This window comes from Chionomys nivalis, chromosome 2, assembly GCF_950005125.1.
Source record: "Chionomys nivalis chromosome 2, mChiNiv1.1, whole genome shotgun sequence".
Classification (NCBI taxonomy): domain Eukaryota; kingdom Metazoa; phylum Chordata; class Mammalia; order Rodentia; family Cricetidae; genus Chionomys; species Chionomys nivalis.
The window spans coordinates 78,004,222-78,023,200 of record NC_080087.1 but is presented as its reverse complement, the minus strand read 5'-3'; the positions used below and the strand labels follow the sequence as shown (position 1 = coordinate 78,023,200).

General features: G+C 50.6%; 1 protein-coding gene across 1 annotated transcript; it reads left to right on the top strand.

The window, feature by feature from the left end:
* The first annotated feature begins 3,653 nt into the window (after positions 1 to 3,653).
* Positions 3,654 to 18,479, top strand: Cblc (Cbl proto-oncogene C). Its single transcript, XM_057762723.1, has 11 exons — positions 3,654 to 4,000; positions 6,451 to 6,597; positions 7,041 to 7,197; positions 7,437 to 7,558; positions 9,431 to 9,568; positions 11,060 to 11,147; positions 13,551 to 13,682; positions 14,230 to 14,388; positions 14,685 to 14,762; positions 18,208 to 18,314; positions 18,418 to 18,479. Exons 1-11 carry the CDS (start codon positions 3,660 to 3,662, stop codon positions 18,425 to 18,427), a joined length of 1,479 nt encoding a protein of 492 aa, XP_057618706.1. The 5' UTR covers positions 3,654 to 3,659; the 3' UTR covers positions 18,428 to 18,479.
* Positions 18,480 to 18,979: the final 500 nt, after the last annotated feature.

The following is an 18,979-nucleotide window of genomic DNA, read 5'->3' as shown; positions in this document are numbered from 1 at the left end:
TAATTAACTGTACAACCAGACCACAATTTCCCCTCCCTCCTCCTTATCCTCCCCCTATCCTTACTCCCCAATCCAGTCTTCCTCTGTTTCTGCTCAGGAAAGGCCAACCTCCCATGAATATCAACAAGACATGGTGTAGCAAGTTGCAGTAAGACTAAGCTCCTTTCCATGTGTTAGGGCTGGGCAAAGTGACCCGGTATAAGGAACAGGGTCCCAAAAGCCAGTAAAGGAGTCAGAGGCAGCCCTGTTCCCACTATGAGGAGTCCCACAAGCTACTCAACTATAGCATGTGTGCAGAACAGCCTAGGCCAGTCCCGTGCAGGCTCTTGGTTGGTGGTTCAGTCTCGGTGTGCTCCTATAAGCCTGGGTTAGTTGATTCTATGAGTTTTTTGTGATATCCTTGACCCCACTGGCTCCTACAATCCTTTTCCCCTCTTCTGCAGGATTCCCCGAGCTCTGCCTAGTGCTTGGCAGTGGGTCTGCCTGTTTCCAGCAGTTGCTAGGTGAAGTCCCTGGCGACGCTGCTCTAGGCAGCAATCTCTGTGTATAGTAGAATATTACTAGGTATCATGACACCGACTTTTTCTTCCAGTCATGTTTGGTTCTATCCGAGGCATCTGAGTCATCCAGTCTGCAGGTCCTGGTGCTCCAGGCAGTGTCAGGGATGGGCTGACTCTCCTGGCATGGGTCTCAGGCTGGACCAGTGGTCAGCCACTCCCACAATCCCTGCACCACCTACCCCAGCATACCCCACAGGAAAGACATACTGTAGGCCGAAGATTATGTGGCTGGGTCGGTGTCCCAATCCCTGCACTTGAAGTCTTGCCTGGTCACAGGAGATGGCCAGTTCAGACTGTGTGTCTGCTATTTCTAGGAGTCTTTAATTTTAATTTTTATTTTTTTTTATTTTTTATTTTTTTGCTTCTTTAATTTTTAAAGTTACCTATGCCAGATGTCTCATATAAATGGAATCATATTATACATGGGATTTCTATTTTATTCCTTGGGGAGGGGGATGGATGAAGCAGGTGTGCACGTAGCCCAAAGCCACCTAGAATTTGGTATGCAAATGAAGGCGACTTTGAACTGGTAATCTTCCTGCCTTCACCTCCCAAGAACTGGCTCCGGGCACAGGTCACCACGTTTTGTTCATGTTTGTGTGATGCTGGGGTGGACCCCATGACTTCGTGAGTTCTAGACAAGCACTCACCAACTGAGCTACACCCCCTACTTCACCCCCAAACGCCAACCTTTCCCCAGGTTTCATTTGTGTATATGCATGGGGTGGGGGCTGGTAGAAGTTTTTGGTTTTTTTATGTGAATTTTATCTTATGTTTGGTATAGAATATTTATACGTACTTATTTATGTTTGTGCTTACGTGTGGACACAGGTGGAGGTCAGAGGGTAGCTCATAGTTCATGGGGGTCATTTCTCTCCTTCTACCCTGTGGGTTCTGAGGATCAAATTCAGGTTGTTAGTGTGGGCGGCAGACACCTTCACCCATTGAGCCAACTTGTCAACCCTGTCCCTTTGTTTATTTGCAGAGACAGAACCTTGTTTTGTAGCCCAGGTTGGACCGTAACTCAGTGTCATTTCCTCTTCCTTCGGGACAGTTAGGTTTACTGGTATCTGAACCCACATCCAGCTTCAATTTTCTTTTTCTGTTTTTGTTTTATTTTGAGTTTTTGAGACAGGGTTTCTCTGTGTATCCCTGGCTGTCCTGGAACTCATTCAGTAGATCAGACTGGCCTGGAACTCGCAGAGATTCACCTGCTTCTGCATCCTGAGAGCTGGGATTAAAGGCGTGCACTATCACCCGGCTCAATTTTAAAGGAAAATAATAGTTTTATTACACCCATTTATTCACTTGGGGAAAGCTTGTGTGGAGGCGAGAGGACAGCTTGTGGGAGTCGATTCTCTCCTACCACGCAGTCCTGGAGTTTCAGCTCAGGCCGTCAGGTAGAGTAGCAGGCGCCTTTACCACCAAGCTATCCCACAACTCCACCTTCTTCCTCCTGTTTATCATTGTTATTATTGTGGTTGTCTAAGTGAGAATGGCCCCGAAAGGCAAATATGAGGAATGTTTGGTCCCCAGTCGATCTGTTTGGGAAGAACTGGGAATTTGTTAAAGGAGGTGTGTGCTTATTGGAGAAGATGTGTCACGGAGGTGGGCTTTGAGGTTTCAAAAGCCCAGCAGGACCAGTGTCTCTCTGCCAGCTGTTAGAGGTCAGGATGCAAAACTCTCAGCTACTGCTTTCTGCCATGATGATCATGGACTAAACATCTGAAACTATAAGCAAACCCCCAATTAAATATTTTCTTCTATTAGAATTGCCTTGGTCGTGTACTGCTCTGTGTGTGTGTGTGTGTGCACGTGTGCGCTCACGCACATGTGTGCGCCTTCAGAGACCAGAGGCATCAGATCCTCCTGGAACTGAAGTTACAGGCATTGTGAGCCACCTGAAGCCTGACTTGGGTGCTGGGAATCAAACTTAAGTCCTATGGGAGAACAGTGGGCATTCTTTTTTTTCCTAAGATCTATTTATTATTTTATTCTATGCGTATGTGGTTTTATCTTCATGTGTGGCTGTGTACCATGTGTATGCAGAGCCCAAAGAGGCCAGAAGAAGGCACTGAAGTCCATGGAACTGGAGTTACAGATGGTGTGAGCTGCCTGTGGGTCCTGGGAACTGAACCTGGGTCTTCTGCATGAGGAGCCAATGCTCTTAACCGCTGAGCTGTCTCTCCAGCTCCTCAGTAGGAAGCTCTTAAGTGCCAGGTTGTCTGTTCCGTTCTGCAAACTCTACCACTGAACAACAGATCCAGCACTCTTTGTAAGTTTTTTAAGTGTAAGATGTATGTGTCTGCACCATGTGATATGTGTGCAGTGCACAAAGCAGCCAGAAGAGGGCACCGGATCCCCGGAACCGGAGCTACAGGTGTGAGCTGACATGTGGGTGTCCCTTGGGCGGAGAGGCCCATGTCCACGGCGCCCCCTGGCGGCTGCCTGAAGCACAGTCTGCGCGGACCCTACAGGTCTGACAGGTTGGAGTGTAAACCTGCCTGCAGCTCTGTGCATTCCTGAACTTCACTTTCCCCCACACCACTTTTACCTCTTGAAAATCTGGGTACTTAAACTGCAACCTAATTCCCCTTACTTGCCATGGGACCCAGAGCTCTGGGCGTTCTAGTACCTTCCCTCTGGGACACAGAGTAGGTACGTGACTTTCTGTTCTTAGGAGATTCCACTGCCTGAACTTTGATCCCACGCTACGAGCAAAGACTGAAACCTTCCTGAAATGATTCAGGAAGGGGTGTTGTGCCCCAGAGCCCCTCCCTGTGGGGTGTGGAGAACCAAGCTTCTAACACCCTCCTCCTTTGTCACCTCTTTCCACACACTAAGGAGTCCAAGCCCCAGCCCTCCTCCCTCAGACCCAGAGGTCCAGACCCTAGCCATCCTCCCCTAGACCCAGGGGGTCCAGGCCCCAGCCCTCCTCCCTCAGACTCTGTAGTCGGGCCCCTTTAGGGCAGCTGCCACCTGCAGTCCCCTTCCTTTTTCCAGAACCCGCCCTCTGCTTCCTCCTGGTTCCGCCCCTACCTGGAGCCTTTCCCCGCCTCACCCCTCCATTTCAGGCTAGCCGAGAGACCCACGGCTGCGATGGCATCCCCGCGAGGATGGCAGTGGGGAGAGCCACGAGCGTTCGGCCGGGCAGTGAAACTGCTACAGCGCTTGGAAGAGCAATGCAGGGACCCCAGACTGGTTATGGGGCCCCCGTCGCTGCGGGTCCTTCTGCCCCGCACCGCTCAACTACTTCGAGAAGTGGCAAAAGCCCGGCGCGAGGCTGAGGGAAACCCCGAGGGTCCCGGTGGCGCTGGGGATTATCTGGTCATCTACCTGGCCAATTTGGAGGCCAAAGGCAGGAAGGTGGCCGAGCTGCTGCCACCCCGAGGCAAAAAGGATGCGAACGAGGAGGTTTTCCGGGAGGGCTCCAGATTCAGGTGAGCACTGACCTGCCTCAGAAACAAGTCATGAACTAATGATTTTCGGATCATGCCTCCAGCCACCTCCTCCCTCAGACCCAGAGGTCCAGGCCCAGCCCTCCTCCCTCAGACACAGGGGTCCAGACCCCTCCTCCCTCAGACCCAGGGAAACTATGCCACCCCATTTTTTCTTCCCTTAAGCACCCATACCACCAATACCCCTTTCTTCCTTTTGTGGATCACCTTGCAGGTGGAGTCCAAACGTGAGTCTCTCCTGAGGGCCTTAGATACACACCGCCTTATGAATGTAGGGAACCCAGAGACTTCCTGTTGAGGGGGTGAGTGTGCTCACCTCTGGTGTCTGAACACTGGGTCAGTCCCGGACCTGCGTGAGTGCCATGGACTTCGGTTCCTGAAGCCTAGGCTCTCTCTCCTGAGGAACAGGTGCACGGGAGGACTGGAGCCTGGATGCCAGAGCAAGGTCTAAATCAGTGTTTGGCTTGGCTCCCACGCCCTAGCAGTGGCTTCCCTGGCTTATAGAATCGCCTCAGTTCATGAGGAAATGAAATCAATCGCCTGCCTGCCCATATTGTTTAAATTCTCATTATCCCCAATTATAACCCATGAAAGAAATACTACTCCAAATATATTTATATACACTACATGGAAAATGCACATTTTTTTTATTTCATCAATTTATTTCTGTGTGTGTGTGTGTGTGTGTGTGTGTGTGTGTGTGTGTGTGTGTGTCCCGGTCCCAGGTCAGAAGACAGCTGGAACAGTGTGCTTAACAAAATTGTTACGATTGTTGTTTTCTTTTGGCCTACCTTGTTGCAGGCTGGTGTAAACTCCAAGCACCTGCTGGCCGGGTGGCGGGGTGCTTAGAGGAGCTGTTCTCAACCTGTGGGTCGCCAGCCTGGGGTTGGTTGGTCTTTTTATGGGATTGCTATGACCATCCGAAAACACAAATGTTTACATTCTGATTCATAACTGTAGCAAAATTACAGTTATGAATTAGCAATGAAAATAATTTTATGGTTGTGGGTCACCACAACCTGAGGAGCTGTATTGAAGGGTCACAGCATTAGGAAGGTTGGGAACGACTAGCTGAGAAGTTAAGCGGGCTTATTCCTCCAGCAGAGGACACAGGTTTACAGCACCCAGGATGGATGGCTCACAGTCACCTGTAACTCCAGCTCCAAGGGATATGACAACTTCTGGCCTCCTCAGAAATCCACACTCATGTGCACATACCTACACACACACACACACAAATAAAAACAAGTCTTAAAAAAAGAAAAAAGAGGGGCTGGAGAGATGGCTCAGTTGTTAAGAGCATTGCCTGCTCTTCCAAAGGTCCTGAGTTCAATTCCCAGCAACCACATGGTGGCTCACAATCATCTGTAATGAGGTCTGGTGCCCTCTTCTGGCCTGCAGACATACACACAGACAGAATATTGTATGCATAATAAATAAATAAAATAAATATTTAAAAAAAAAGAAAAAAGAATCAGTTCCTTACTCTGGACTGATTGTGGTAGCAGAGACTTTTGACCCCAGTACTCAGGAGGCAGAGGCAGGTGGATCTCTGTGAGTTCAAGGCCAGCCTAGTCTACATAGTGAGTTCTAGGCCAGCTGAGACTACATAATGAGACCCTCTCTCAAAAAACAAAACAAAAAACAAAAAACAGGAGAACAAAAGAAAAGAGAAGTGTACCTTCCCGTATGAACCAGCCAGAGCTGTGGACGGCAACCTCACTGGGCTATACAGCTCTGCTTTCTGGGAAGCTAGGTTGCTAAGAAACTGCCAGAAGCCCTGCAGACCTGCCCAAGGAAGTTATTAATATAAATGAGAAATATAATAAAATCAGCATGCACTGAGTGTTAACCCAATATGATGTGCAGGTTTTGTTTGATTTTGAGATGCTGGGGATGGAAGCTAGGAACCCGAGCATTGTAAGCAGAGGCAGTACCACTGAGTCACGACCCCACAGATCACTGGGGGGATTCTAGGCAGGTGCTCTACCACTGAGCCACACCCCAGCTCCTCACTGGGGGATTCTAGGCAGGGGCTCTACCACTGAGCCACACCCCAGCCCCTCACTGGGGGATTCTAGGCAGGGGCTCTACCACTGAGCCACACCCCAGCCCCTCACTGGGGGATTCTAGGCAGGGGCTCTACCATTGAGCCACACCCCTAGCCCCCAACTGGGGGATTCTAGGCAGAGGCTGTTGTTCTGCTAAGTGATAGTTCCAGGTCCAGGGACCCCTTTGATGGTTCAAGGCTACTTTGGATATTAGCTTCCACTTTTCCTTCATAGATGAGGAAATTGAGGCTCAGAGAGGAGAGTCCTCAGGACAGAGACTGGCTCCTTTGGTGCACTGACTTATTAGAGGAAATCTGAGGACCTTGCACCTGTAGGAACTCTCCCTACGTCCGGTGTGATGCTCATAACCTTTTCCCGCAGGCGACAGCTGGCCAAGCTGGCCCTCATCTTCAGTCACATGCACGCAGAGCTGAGTGCACTCTTCCCTGGGGGGAGGTACTGCGGACACCTGTACCAGCTCACTAAGGGCTCTGCCCACACCTTCTGGAGGGAGCACTGTGGAATCCGGTGAGTGAACCTTCAAGGCCAGGGAATGGTGGGCTGCAAGTCCCTTAACCACCCTCCCCAAGGCCCCGAAGTGTGTGTGTATGGTGTGTGTGTGTGTGGTGTGTGATGTGTGTATGTGTGGTGTGTGTGGTGTGTGTGTGGTGTGTGTGCAGTGTGTGTGTGTATGTGCGTGTGTATGCGTATGTGTGGTGTGTGTGTCATGTGTGTGTGGTGTGTGTGTGGTGTGTGTGGTGTGTGTTTGTGGGGGGTGGTGTGTGTGTGGTGTGTATGGTGTGTTTGTGTGGGGGGTGGTGTGTGTGTGGTGTGTGGGTGTGGGTGTGGTGTGGGTGTGGTGTGTGTGGTATGTGTGGGCTGTGTGTGGTGTGTGTGGTGGGGGGACCAGTAGCCTCCTGTTATAGACTCTCCCTACATCCGCTGGCGCAACCCCACCCCTTCCCATCCAGGTGTGTGCTTCCCTGGGCGGAGTTCCAGTCCCTGCTGTGTGCTTGCCACCCTGTGGAACCAGGCCCCATCACCCAGGCTTTGCGTTCCACCTTGGACCTCACCTGTAGTGGTCATGTGTCTGTCTTTGAGTTTGACATCTTCACCAGGCTCTTCCAGGTCAGAGAAGGTCAAAAGTGGACCTAGAACTTTGGGTCCGAGGGAGGAGATGGGGCCTAGATCTGAAGGAGGAGGGCTGTTTGGACCGCTGAGTCCTGGGGAGAGAGGGCGCATGGTTTCCTGTGTATAGTGTGCAGGGCCACCGTGGGTGTGAGCATGGTGACAGAGTCTTGAACCTGAAGATCTTCGATCATAGATTACTTCATAGGTCCCTTAGTGACCCTCTCTGTCCCTCCCAGCCGTGGCCGACCCTACTCAAGAACTGGCAGCTCCTGGCTGTCAACCACCCCGGCTACATGGCCTTCTTGACCTATGATGAAGTCCAGACGCGCCTACAGGCCTGCAGGGACAAACCAGGCAGGTGAGCAAAGCTGCTCCGTGGGCCAGGGCTGGGAAGTTCAGAGGTCCAGTCCTGGCTCGAAGGCAGGAGAATTCCTGAGGTTCTGAGAGACCAAGAATCGAGGTTTCTGGGAACCCAGAGGTCAGGAACTCTGCAGCTGGAGGCTTGTGATGTTCTCCTGTAATTCCTGTAATTCTGTAATTCAGGAGGAAGGGGCAGGTGGGAGTTCAAGGTTCAAAGCCCACCTGGTCTACAGAGTGAGTTCTAGGACAGCCAGGGCTACACAGAGAAACTCTATCTCAAAACAAAACAAAGCAACAACAAACAAACAAAACCGCTAAGTTCTGATGCCCAGTCTCTTTTCCTGGGCCCCCCTGGGTCATTCCATGGCTCAGCAACTAAAGCAACAATACCTGGTCCAACAAGGCGTCCTGAAGGCCCTAACCAAGATAAGGCCCATCTCTGACAAGTCAGAGTCTATGTGGTGAGCCTCTTTGTTTGGCTTTGTTTGGAGCTAGGGTGTAGACAGAGTTTTACTGTCCTGATTGCCTGCTTCCCAAATAACTACTCAGAGTCTTAGTGTTAACTATAAACACTCAGCCAATAGATCAGGATTATATTCTTACATTTTAAATTAACTAATACATCTTATCTGCCCCCTGCCATGTGGTGGTACCCTTATTAGCATGGCGTGTTCATCTCCTGTTCCCTCTGTGTCTGGTTGGCATCGTCTCTGACCCCCATGACTCTGCCCTTCTTTGATCCAGGATCCTTTCATCTGATTTTCCCGCCTAGTCTCATCCTGCCCTGCTATAGGCCAGTCAACTCTTTATTAGGCAAGAGAGTAATACATATTCATAGTGTATAAAAAGATTTTTCTGCAGCGATAGGGCTTGCTTCCTATAGCCCAGACTGGCCTCAAACTTGCCGTGTAGCCAAGGATGACCCTTGAAATCCTGATAATCCTTCCTTTACCTCCCAAATGCTAGGGTTACAGATGTTACCCTCACACTCAGCATTTTACTGGGATTTATTTGTTTTCTTTTGAGACAAGGTCTCCCTGTCGCCCAGGCTGGGCTTGAACTTGGGAACCTCTTGCTTTATCTTCCTGAATACTGCGATTATAGGTGGGCAGCATGCTCAGCTTGTCCAGCCTCTGAAATATTTCGAACGTGAGGCCTCATGGGTTAGAGTAGGAGACAGGAAAACTGACATTGGAGAGACCTTACTTCCTTTCAGATCAGGGGCTCCTTAGTGAGCTAAGGATAAGGAGCTGAGCGAACGGAGGAGCATGGAGGTTGAGGGAAGATATCTCTGCAGGGCTCTGGAAGGTCAGGGTAGAGAGCAGCTGCTTCCCAGAGCTCCCCCATTCACTACAAGCTGTGGGTGGAAGAGGAAGGAAGAGAGAGGGGAGGGTCTTTCTCAGTCTGTCCTCTCTCTCCATCTCTGTCAGTCCCTCTGTCTTTGTCTCATACCAGGCATTCTGATCAGTGGTAACATCCTTGTCCAGATGGGTTCCTAGACAAGGTTTCTGTATAGGGCGGGGAGGGATGGGAAATTATAAAACTGAAAGAAAGAACCGGAGTATGGGATTCCAGCACGGAAGGATACAAGCTTTCAAGTCCTTTATCAGGGGTCAGTGTCTGCGTGTGCTTTGCCTTGTTTTTTCCTGTATTAGCCTGATTCTCAGTCGTGACCTCTCCCTACGGTGAGCAATGGCTGAAGCGATGGCCATACACCCTTCCAGTCTATAGTTAGGATGGGGAGCAAAGCACTGCTAGCTACCACAAAGGATGGGAAGATATCTGGACCCCGGGCGCTGCAGACAGCTGGGTGTTTCCATTAGGTACAGCAGCAGCCACTCTCTCGCTCCATCCCACTATCTCCCCACAGCTACATCTTCAGGCCCAGCTGTACTCGCCTGGGGCAGTGGGCTATTGGGTACGTGAGTCCCGAGGGAAGCATCCTACAGACCATTCCTCCCAACAAACCCCTGTTCCAGGTGCTCCTGAAAGGACAAAAGGACGGCATGTGAGTCCCCACCCGAAAGGAAAGGGGTGTCAGCAAAATCCAGATTATGCACAAACCATGACGGGATGGTGCAGGGTGGGCAGACACACCAAACTGCAACGCCACAGGCGCCCAGCAGGGGGCGGGCGGGTTCTCGAGGCAGCGAAATGTCTGCGTCCACACAGCAGGTTACAGGACACTGGATTCCTTACTTGGTCTGGGTTCCAGAATCTGTGTTTCTGAAGGCTATACCCTGCTCTAGGATCTAGATTGGCGGGGCAGGGGTCAGGGAAACAGCTAGACTGGTGGTTTTCCACCTGTAACCTCAGCTTTTTCCAGTTTCCTCCGGGAAGTTGCCCGCAGTAGGGTGAGGAGAGGAGGGGCTGGCTGCTCTCCCGGTTCTCCCTCACCCAGATCTTATCTGGTTTGCGCTGCTAGGGACCAGTGACCCAGCTAGGCAAGGAGCTACCAGGGAACTGCATGGTTAGCGTGAGATAGAGACTGAGATGAGAGAGAGAGACAGAGAGAGACAGAGAGAGACAGAGAGAGAGACAGAGACACAGAGAGAGAGACACACACACACACACACAGAGAGAGAGAGAGAGAGAGAGAGAGAGAGAGCAGACATGTTGCTTCTCATTGTTCCCTGGGGTACTGTTCTATAAGATGGCAAAGGCCTTGAATCATCACAGAGTTGCTCCTCTGGGGAAGAGGCAGGTTCTTGTCACATTCGTGACTGGTCCCATTGCTTTTATTACATTATTTATGTTATTGTTGTCTTTTTTTTTTCCTTTGGCCTTTTGTTCTTTGTTTCAAAAGTTTATTGATCATGAGCAGAGATGGAGTGTATGTTTGGTGTGTGTGTGTGTGTGTGTGTGTGTGTGTGTGTGAAAATATTAAAGGCACAGGAGGATCCTGAGATCTACATTCTAAGCTACGTAGTGAGACCTACTTTCAGCAAGAAAAAGAAAAAGGTATAGGTCATGCTGTGGGCGTGACTCAGCAGTAGAACCCCTGCCTAGAATCCCGCAGTGAGGGGCTGGAGCTGGATCAGTGGGAGAGCCCCTGCCTAGAATCCCCCAGTGAGGGGCTGGGGATGTGGTTCAGTGGTAGAGTCCCTACCTAATCCTCCAGTGAGGGACTCGGGTGTGGCTCAGTGGTAGAGCACTTGCATAACATCCTCCAGGTTAGGTTTAACACTGTGAAATGCAGTAATAATCACAGTAACAACCTTCCAGGACTGGCTTTGAAGAGCCATTGGATCCTGGACTAGGAGATGTTTGGATTTCTTTCTTGGTTCTCAGACTAGAGACCAAGGTTCAATGTGACTTCCTTGAGATGACCAAGTAAACAGCTCTGTCCCAGGGATTGGAGAGTATACTTACTCTGGGGAGTCCCAATGTGGGCTTGTGGCAGGTCCTAACACACACACACACACACACCATGGATAAATGAGGTAGGCAGGTCCTTGTGAGTCCAGCCACTCAGAGCCCAACTCTGTTCTTCTCTCAGCCTCCTCTACCCTGATGGAAAGAACCACAACCCAGATCTGACCGAGCTGTGCCACGCAGAACTCCACCAGCGCATTGAGGTATCAGAGGTGAGTCTCATACCTACACCTGCTACCCACACCCTGTTCCTACCCCCAATTTGCCTCAGCTCAGAGACCTCGAAGGTAGTGCCAACATGGGGCTATTTGACCTCGAGCCAATCCTGGCTTCTCTGAAGCTGTCTGAGTTCTTCTGTTGGGAACTATAGCCTCTGCAGCCTCCTTCCCAGGGGGTTTTATTGGATATGAAATAAAGAAAAGAGCTTCTGAGATAATCAGAACAGCTGATGCAATTGAATGTTTATCAGCTCTGAGTCTGAGCAGACACCCAGGAGAAGAGCCAAAGTGTTTGTCTTTTAGTTTTTAGGATGGAACTCAGGAGCTCATGCATGCTAGGCAGGGGCTCTACCGCTGAGCCACAACCCCATTCTTGTTTTTTGTTTGTTTGTTTGTTTGTTTGAAACAAGTTTTTTTTTAGTAGCCCTGGCTGTCCTGGAATTCACTCTATAGACCAGGCTGACCTCAAACTCACAGCCTGCCAATAACTTTATTGACTATACTGCAAAGGACTGGGAATTAACAGAAGTTCTAGCCAAAGGCACTGCAGCCAAACCTGAGAACCTGAGTTCAGCTCCCAGAATCCTCACAGTTGAAGGAAAGAGCAGAGTCCTGCTGGCCATCCTCTGACTTCCACGCGACTGATGGCTGCATGTCCACAGAGTACCACCAACAGCTCAGCCTTGCCCCCCACATGGTGGTATTATTGTTATTATTATTATTTATTTTGAGACAAGGTCTCTCTTTGTAGACCTGGCTGTCCCTGAACTTCTTATGTAGTGGTCCACCAGGCTGGCCTCAAACTCTCAAAATCCAACTACCTCTGCTTCCTAAACACTAGAATTAAAAGTATGCGCCACCGTGCCTGGCCCTTGGGTTTTTGATACAAGACCTTTCTATGTAGCTGAGGCTGGCCTGGAGCTCCCAATCCTCCTGCCTCAGCCTCTGGAGGAATTACAGTCCTTTGACACCATGAGATTTTTTTTTTTTTTTTTGGTTTTTGGAGACAGGGTTTCTCTGTGGTTTTGGAGCCTGTCCTGGAACTAGCTCTTGTAGACCAGGCTGGTCTCGAACTCACAGAGATCCGCCTGCCTCTGCCTCCCGAGTGCTGGGATTAAAGGCATGCGCCACCACCGCCGGGCACCATGAGATTTTTTTATCCTAAGTAATTTCATTCTATATTTGATATATACTCACTATTCATATTATTTTAATATATATATCTTAAGTATTTATTTTTATTATTTAAAAAATACTTTATGTATATGAGTGTTTGTCTGTAGGTATGTGTAGCCTCTGTGTGTAGTGTCCACAGAAGCCAGAAGTGGGTGTTGGATCCACTGGAACTGGATCTGCCATGTGGGTGCTGGGATTTGAACCTGGGTCCTCCGGAAAAGCAGCCAATGTTCTTAACTGCTAAGCCATCTCTCCAGCACCTATTTTTACTTAATTATGTGTATATGTGTCTATCTACATGTGGGCTTATGCTTGTGAGTCCAGGTGCCCTTGAAAGCCAGAGGTGTCCAATGCCCCTGGAGCTGGAGCTCCAGGTGATTGTGCACTTCTCGGGATGAATGCTGGGGAACCTACCGCGGGTCCTCTGCAAGAGCAGCATAGACCCTTCACTGTGGAGCCATCTCTCCAGCCCCTTCTTCATACTCTAGTTGCTGTTTATCTAAAATTCAAGTGGTATGGAACATGTCGTATTTGCTAAATCAAGTAGTTCTGGGGCTGGAGAGGTGGCTCGGTGACTAAGAGCATTCGCCGTTCTTACAGGGGACCCGGTTCAGTCCCCAGCATGCTCCTGGCAGCTTCACCTGTAACTCCAGTCCAGGAGATTCAATGTCCACCGACACCAGACACACAAGTGATGCACAAAAAATACATGCAGTCTTTCACACATACACATAGAACATAAACAAAAGATTCTTTTAAAAAAATGGCTAAAAACGTTAGCATTCCTGAGTAAAGACAAATCCAGAAATCTTGTCCGGGGTTGAATACATGCTTGGCCTGGTGGTGACTTGTGGCTATAATTCCACTGCCGGGAGGCTTGGGTCTGCCTCTGGGTCACTTAGTGAGATCTCTTGCCCAGGAAAGAAAATGATGACAGTGCCTGTGAAGGCCTTAGGTGCACTGGCCTTCAACCTGGCTATGGTTTTATGTGAGGGGTTTTATTTTGTTGTTGTTTGGTTTGGTTTAATTTGGGTCATGACGGAAGGTGACCTTGAACTTCTAACTCCCCTGTGTGTGCTCCACCCCCAGTGCTAGAGCTAGGGGTGGAAGATGGGGCGGTATCAGCCGTGCTCCACCCAGACTTTGAACAGTGTCCAGGCTGGCACAGATACCGGGGACGTCCTCCCAAGCCTCCCCTCACCCCACCCATTTACCTCCCAGGAGCAACTGCAGCTCTATGAAGCCATGAACTCCACATTTGAGCTGTGCAAGATCTGTGCTGAGAGGGACAAGGACGTGAGGATCGAGCCTTGTGGGCACCTTCTCTGCAGCCACTGTCTGGCTACCTGGCAGGTGGGGCTGCCATTTGTCATCTTTCTGCCCCCATCCCTCCCCTAAAAGCCCGGTCTGGATCTCCCAGGGGCCTCATGAGAGAACAGAGGTTCGGTCAGGCCACTCAGGGCCCTGGCTGTCTGAGTTAATGTCTCTGGACCCACCTCACCCTGAGTCACAGCCTCCATTCCTCCCTGAGCAGCTACATAATGGGTTTTAGAAAGGGCTCCCTTCTCCCTTCCAGCAGGGCTGTGTGGCGTCAATAGCTTTCCCTTACCGGACCTTGACCTCAGCCTCTAAAGGCTAGAACTAAATATTCCATCATCAGTGGTATGAGGAGGGGCCAGCCCTTAGAATCCCTCAGCAAAGACCTGAGCTCTGCTGGCCTAGGCCCTGGCCTGCGAGTCCTTCCTGGATTCAGACCAGGCCAGCCCCATCCCAACCCTCTCCCCATGCCCACCCATTCCAGAGCTCAGCTCTCTCCAGCCTTCCCTCTCTACATGGCTTTGTGTGTTTGAAATCAGAAGGGAGACAAGAGGTAATTGACATTTTTCTTCCTTGTCCCCAGCAGTCGGAGAGCCAGACCTGTCCCTTCTGCCGTTGTCAGATCAAAGGCCACGAGGCTGTGAGTATCTGTCAGGCACAAGAGAGGTCCGTGGAGTTTAGAGCCACTTCAGAGGACGCCAGAGACAACTGTCACCAAGAGACTGCGTGGAATCTGGACCCGGTGAGCAGGGCCAGGCAGGGCCTAGAACCACTGTTCCCAGGATCTGATGGAGGAAGGCTTGGGTTTGATGTAGAGGGCTGAAGACTGGAATCTTGGTCTAAGGGAGGAGGCTGGCCTCTGGGTTTGAGGGAGAGGGTCTAGAATGGGAGTGTCTGCCTGGCTGAGTCTGGCCTGGCTTTCCCTGGCAGTGTGACCTGAGGGTGAGACCCTGTACCCGCGTCAGGGATTCTGCACAGCGCCCCCTGCTGGACACTTTGAGGAATTAGCCCACAGCCGACCTTCTCTGTCTCCTTCAGGTGACTCCCGCTGCTCCCCCACTGTCCCCGGAAGATCCATCCCCTAGGAGACCCCAAGGCAATGGCTGGCTGACAGTGGTGAGTGACGTCTGAGATGGATGTGGCTAGAGTCTCATTTCACCTCCATGTGGCCACAGTCTGGGGTCACAGCGGTGGACTCCTCAGGATGCCCTCCCCGCTTCCTCTGTTTGATGTGGATGAGTGCTTTGGCTCCATGTCTTTCAGTCCACCGTGAACACGTGGTACCCATGGAAGCCAGATTCCCAGGAGCTGCCATGTGAGAGCTGGGTATTGAACCTGGGTCCTCTGCAAGAGCAGCCAGGACTTAACCGCTGAGCCATCCCTCCAGCCCTCTTCTATTTTCTTTTCTTCTCCTCTTCCACCTCTGCTTCCTCCTCACCACCACCCCCTCTCCTTCTTCCCCCTCCTCTTTCCTGTCATCCTGACATCCACGCTGGCTGAATGAAACTCTCCATCTCCCTGCCTCAGCCTCCTGAGTACTGGAACGAAGAACACACTCCTCAATCCAGCTCCCGAGTGCTCACTCCTCAAACGAGCTCTGTTTCTCTTTCTTCCCCCTCCCACTCCACACCCCTGGACCTTCTGAGACCCTCTTCAACGGGGAGGGAAGCTGTCCCCGCAGCCTAGCTCAGTGCACGCTGGCCCCGATCAATACCCAGTGACTTCAAACAAACAACTCAGGAAATCCGGGAACGTTATTCTATCACTGTAAACGAGAGTCAGCAGGAAGGGGGGGGGGCGAGAGCCCAGGGGGAGAAGCTAAAAACAGATCTGGACCCATGGCCAAAGGCAAATGGAAACATTAGGAGGTACTCAGCTGGCTCCCTGAGGACAGGGAGGGGCCGCAGCCAGGACGGCAGCCTGCCGGTCACCTCCAGCCAGATGGGTGCACCTTGGCCTGGGCTGCGTCCTCCGCCTGGCATGAATCGCCCCTGCTCCTGTTCACATTCCTGTCAACTCCTACTCCTTGGCTCTCCCTACACACCAGGGAAGAGAAAACCCAGAGCCTGCCTGCTTCAGGAAATGTGACCATTCTTTAGAGAGCAGTTCAAAAGTGTGTGGCTTTCCTTACGTCCTTCACCCAATTCCCTCATTATTATTTATTTTTAGTTGATAGAGTTTTTATTTTTTTTTTATTTTTACTTAAAAATCTCCACCTCCTCCCCTCCTCCCATTTTCCTCCCTATTATTTATTTTTTAAAGATTTTTTTTTTCAGGCCAGACGAGGTGGCACAGGTCTTTAATCCCAGCACCTGGGAGGCAGAGGCAGGCGGATCTCCTGGGAGTTCCAGGCTAGTCTGCTCTAAAAGCAATTCCAGGACAGCCAGGACTACACAGAGAGATCCTGGATTTTTTTGGTTTTTTTAATATATATTTATTTTAGTGTATGATTGTTTTGCATGTGTGTATGTCTGTGTGTGTGTGTGTGTGTGTGCGCGCGCGCGTGCACACATGCCTGGTGCCCAGAAGAGGGTGTGAGATCTCCTAGAACTGAAGTTACAGACAGTCCTTAAGCCTCTGTGTGGGTGCTGGGAACTGAACCCCGGTCTCACTGACTACTCAACCATTAAGCCATCTTTCCAGCCCCATTATTTTAATTTGAGACAGGGTCTCACTCTGTAGACCAGGCTGGTCTAGGACTCACAGGAATCCACCGGCCTCTGCTTCCTGAGTGCTGGATTAAAGGCGTGTGCCACCGTCCCTGGCATGTCTCATCTATCTGTGTAGGCCTGACTGTATTTGTGTAGCATGTGTGTACAGGTGTGTACAATGTCTGCAAAAGTCAGAAGAGGGCCCCTGAACCCCTGGAACTGGAGTCGCATATGGTTGTGAGTCACCTTGTGGGTATCAGAAGCTGAATCTGGCTCTAAATCACCGATCCATTTCTCCACATTCCTCCCATCTTTATTTTCAGGTTCTAAGACCTGAACCCAGAGTCTTGTATATTTTAGACAAGTACTCCACTGAGCACGCCCCAGCCCCTCACTGGGGATTCTAGGCAGGGGCTCTAGCACTGAGCCACACCCCAGCCCCTCATTGGTGCACTGTGGGCATGGGTTACCACTGAGTCACACCCATAGCCCCTCCCTCTCTTTTTAAAGGGGGCTCACAGCTTCTTCACATACTCTGTTTCTATGACAGCCACGGATCCAGAGGAGACACCATGAAACCCATTATCCCTGGCTCCAGTTTACGGAGCCTAGGAACCACATGATATTCTATGGTCTGTATGGTGTGTGACATACCTTCTGTATCGCGTGTGATGTGTGACATACCTGGGCCTACCACCAAAGGCCACCATGGGCACTGGATGGGTCTTCTTGTTTTCATGGCTGTAGTTAACATAATGAGGATTGGTATACAGTCCTTCTGCGTGTGCTTTCCAGGCAGAATCTCCCTATGTAAAGCGGGGCTGTGTCTGAACTTAGATCCTCTTGCCTCGGCTTTCCCAGTCCTATTATTGTGGGTCTAAGCTACCAAGCCTTGTCCTTCCAAGGCCAGCAAGCCTCGCCCACCACAGCACCTCCTACCTTGGAGCCTTTCCCCTTGGCTTCTGGCCTGTCATTCCAGTCTCCCAGAGGCCTTTGCAGCTGCCCCCCTCTCTCTGGCCAACATCACTCTCTCCTTGACTTGAAAGGCCTCCGAACATCTGAGCTGCTTCCTTGCTTGGGAACTGCCTTTCGTCCCTCCTCCCTCCACCTCGCCCCACAACTGCAAGAACCCTTCTCCTTGTTTCTCCATGTATGTCAGTTCAACAGAACAGAGCTGTTTTTCTCCCTCATGCTGTGTCTCCAAAGCCTAAAACGATGCTCCAGAGATGTTTGTGGCATGAGTGGATGGGTATTTTTGAGACAGGGCCTCACTTATGTTTGCTATGTAGCCAAGGATGGCTTCCTAATTCCTTTTTTGGGGTTGGGGCTTTTTTGGGTTTTGGGGTTTTTTGTTTGTTTGTTTGTTTGTTTGTTTGTTTGGTGGGGTTTTTTAGTTGTTGCTGTTGTTGCTTTGATTTGTTGGGGGGGTCTTTTTTTTTTTTTTTTTTGAGAAACGGTTTCTCTGTAGCTTTGGAGCCTGTCCTGGAATGCCTCGAACTCACAGAGATCTGCCTGTCTTTGCTTCCCAAGTGCTGGATTTAAAGGCATGCGCCACCATCATCCAGCTGGTTTTGTTTAACAGGTTTTGTTTTGTTGAGACAGGGTTTCTCTGGTCCTGCTGTCCTGAAGCCAAACTGGCCTACAACTCAGAGATCCTCTTGCTTCTGCCACCAGAGCCAGCCCCAGTTGGGAGATTTCTGTTTTCTTTTAAAATTTACTATGTGTGTGTGTGTGTATGCTTCTGCCTCAGCACACTTATAGAGGTCAGAAGACAATTTACACAACTCAGTTTTCTCCTACCACATGGGCCCTGGGGATGGAACTCACTCAGGTCGGGAGGTTTGACAGTAAGCATCTTTACAGAGTGAGCTGTCTCACTGGCCTGACATTTCCTAATTCCTTCCTTCCAGGCACCCCTCACCCTGCCCAGACTCCGAGCTCCCCTTCCTTTACCAAAAATGGCCTCGGTTATGTGGGAGGTCCCCACCAGGCCCCAGACCAGGGAGGGGGCCACAGGGTAAGTAGAGAGGCCCTGCCCAGTATTGTGAGACCTCAAGGTCTTGGAGGGGAGGGCAGAGGGAAAAGATTGAAACAGTGCTGACCAGTGATTCTCGCGGCAGAAGCTCCTGAGTGGGAATTCACCCCTCCAGCTGGCCCTGTGTGGCCCCCAGATGTGTCCAAGATCTAGAGGCCAGGTGAGTCCGGCTGTCCTCCTTTGTCCCAGATGGAACTGGCTCTGATGCCACCAAGATCCTGCCTCAAAATAATGAAGGGGGCGGGGGTTTCAGCAATGTAGTTCTTCCAGACAGGGTTTCCCTGTGTAACAGTCTTCGCTGTCCTGGAACTCGCTCTTGTAGACTAGGCTGGCCTCAAACTCACAGGGATTCTCCTGCCTCTGCTGGAGAGTGCTGGTATTAAAGGCATGTGCCACCACCGCCCAGCCCAACTTATTATTTTTTTAAAATAATGCATTTCATGTGTATTGGTGCTTTGCCTGCACGTGTGTCTGTGTGAAGGAGGGTTTCGGGTCCCTAGAACTGGAGTTACAGACAGTTGTGAGCTTCTGTGTCGGTGCTGGGACTTGAACTCCTGTCCTCCCAGTCGGTGCGCTGAACCACTGAGCCATCTCTCCAGCCTCCTAATTCTTATTCTTTTTAAATTACGTGCATGTATTTCCTTTGT

Excerpts from the sequence above, each read along its gene's own strand:
- Cblc (XM_057762723.1), top strand. The coding sequence starts at position 3,660 with ATGGCATCCCCGCGAGGATGGCAGTGGGGAGAGCCACGAGCGTTCGGC. Across the intron at positions 7,559-9,430 it reads TGCAGGGACAAACCAGGCAG|CTACATCTTCAGGCCCAGCT; the intron begins GTGAGCAAAGCT and ends ATCTCCCCACAG. Across the intron at positions 14,389-14,684 it reads CTGCGTGGAATCTGGACCCG|GTGACTCCCGCTGCTCCCCC; the intron begins GTGAGCAGGGCC and ends TGTCTCCTTCAG.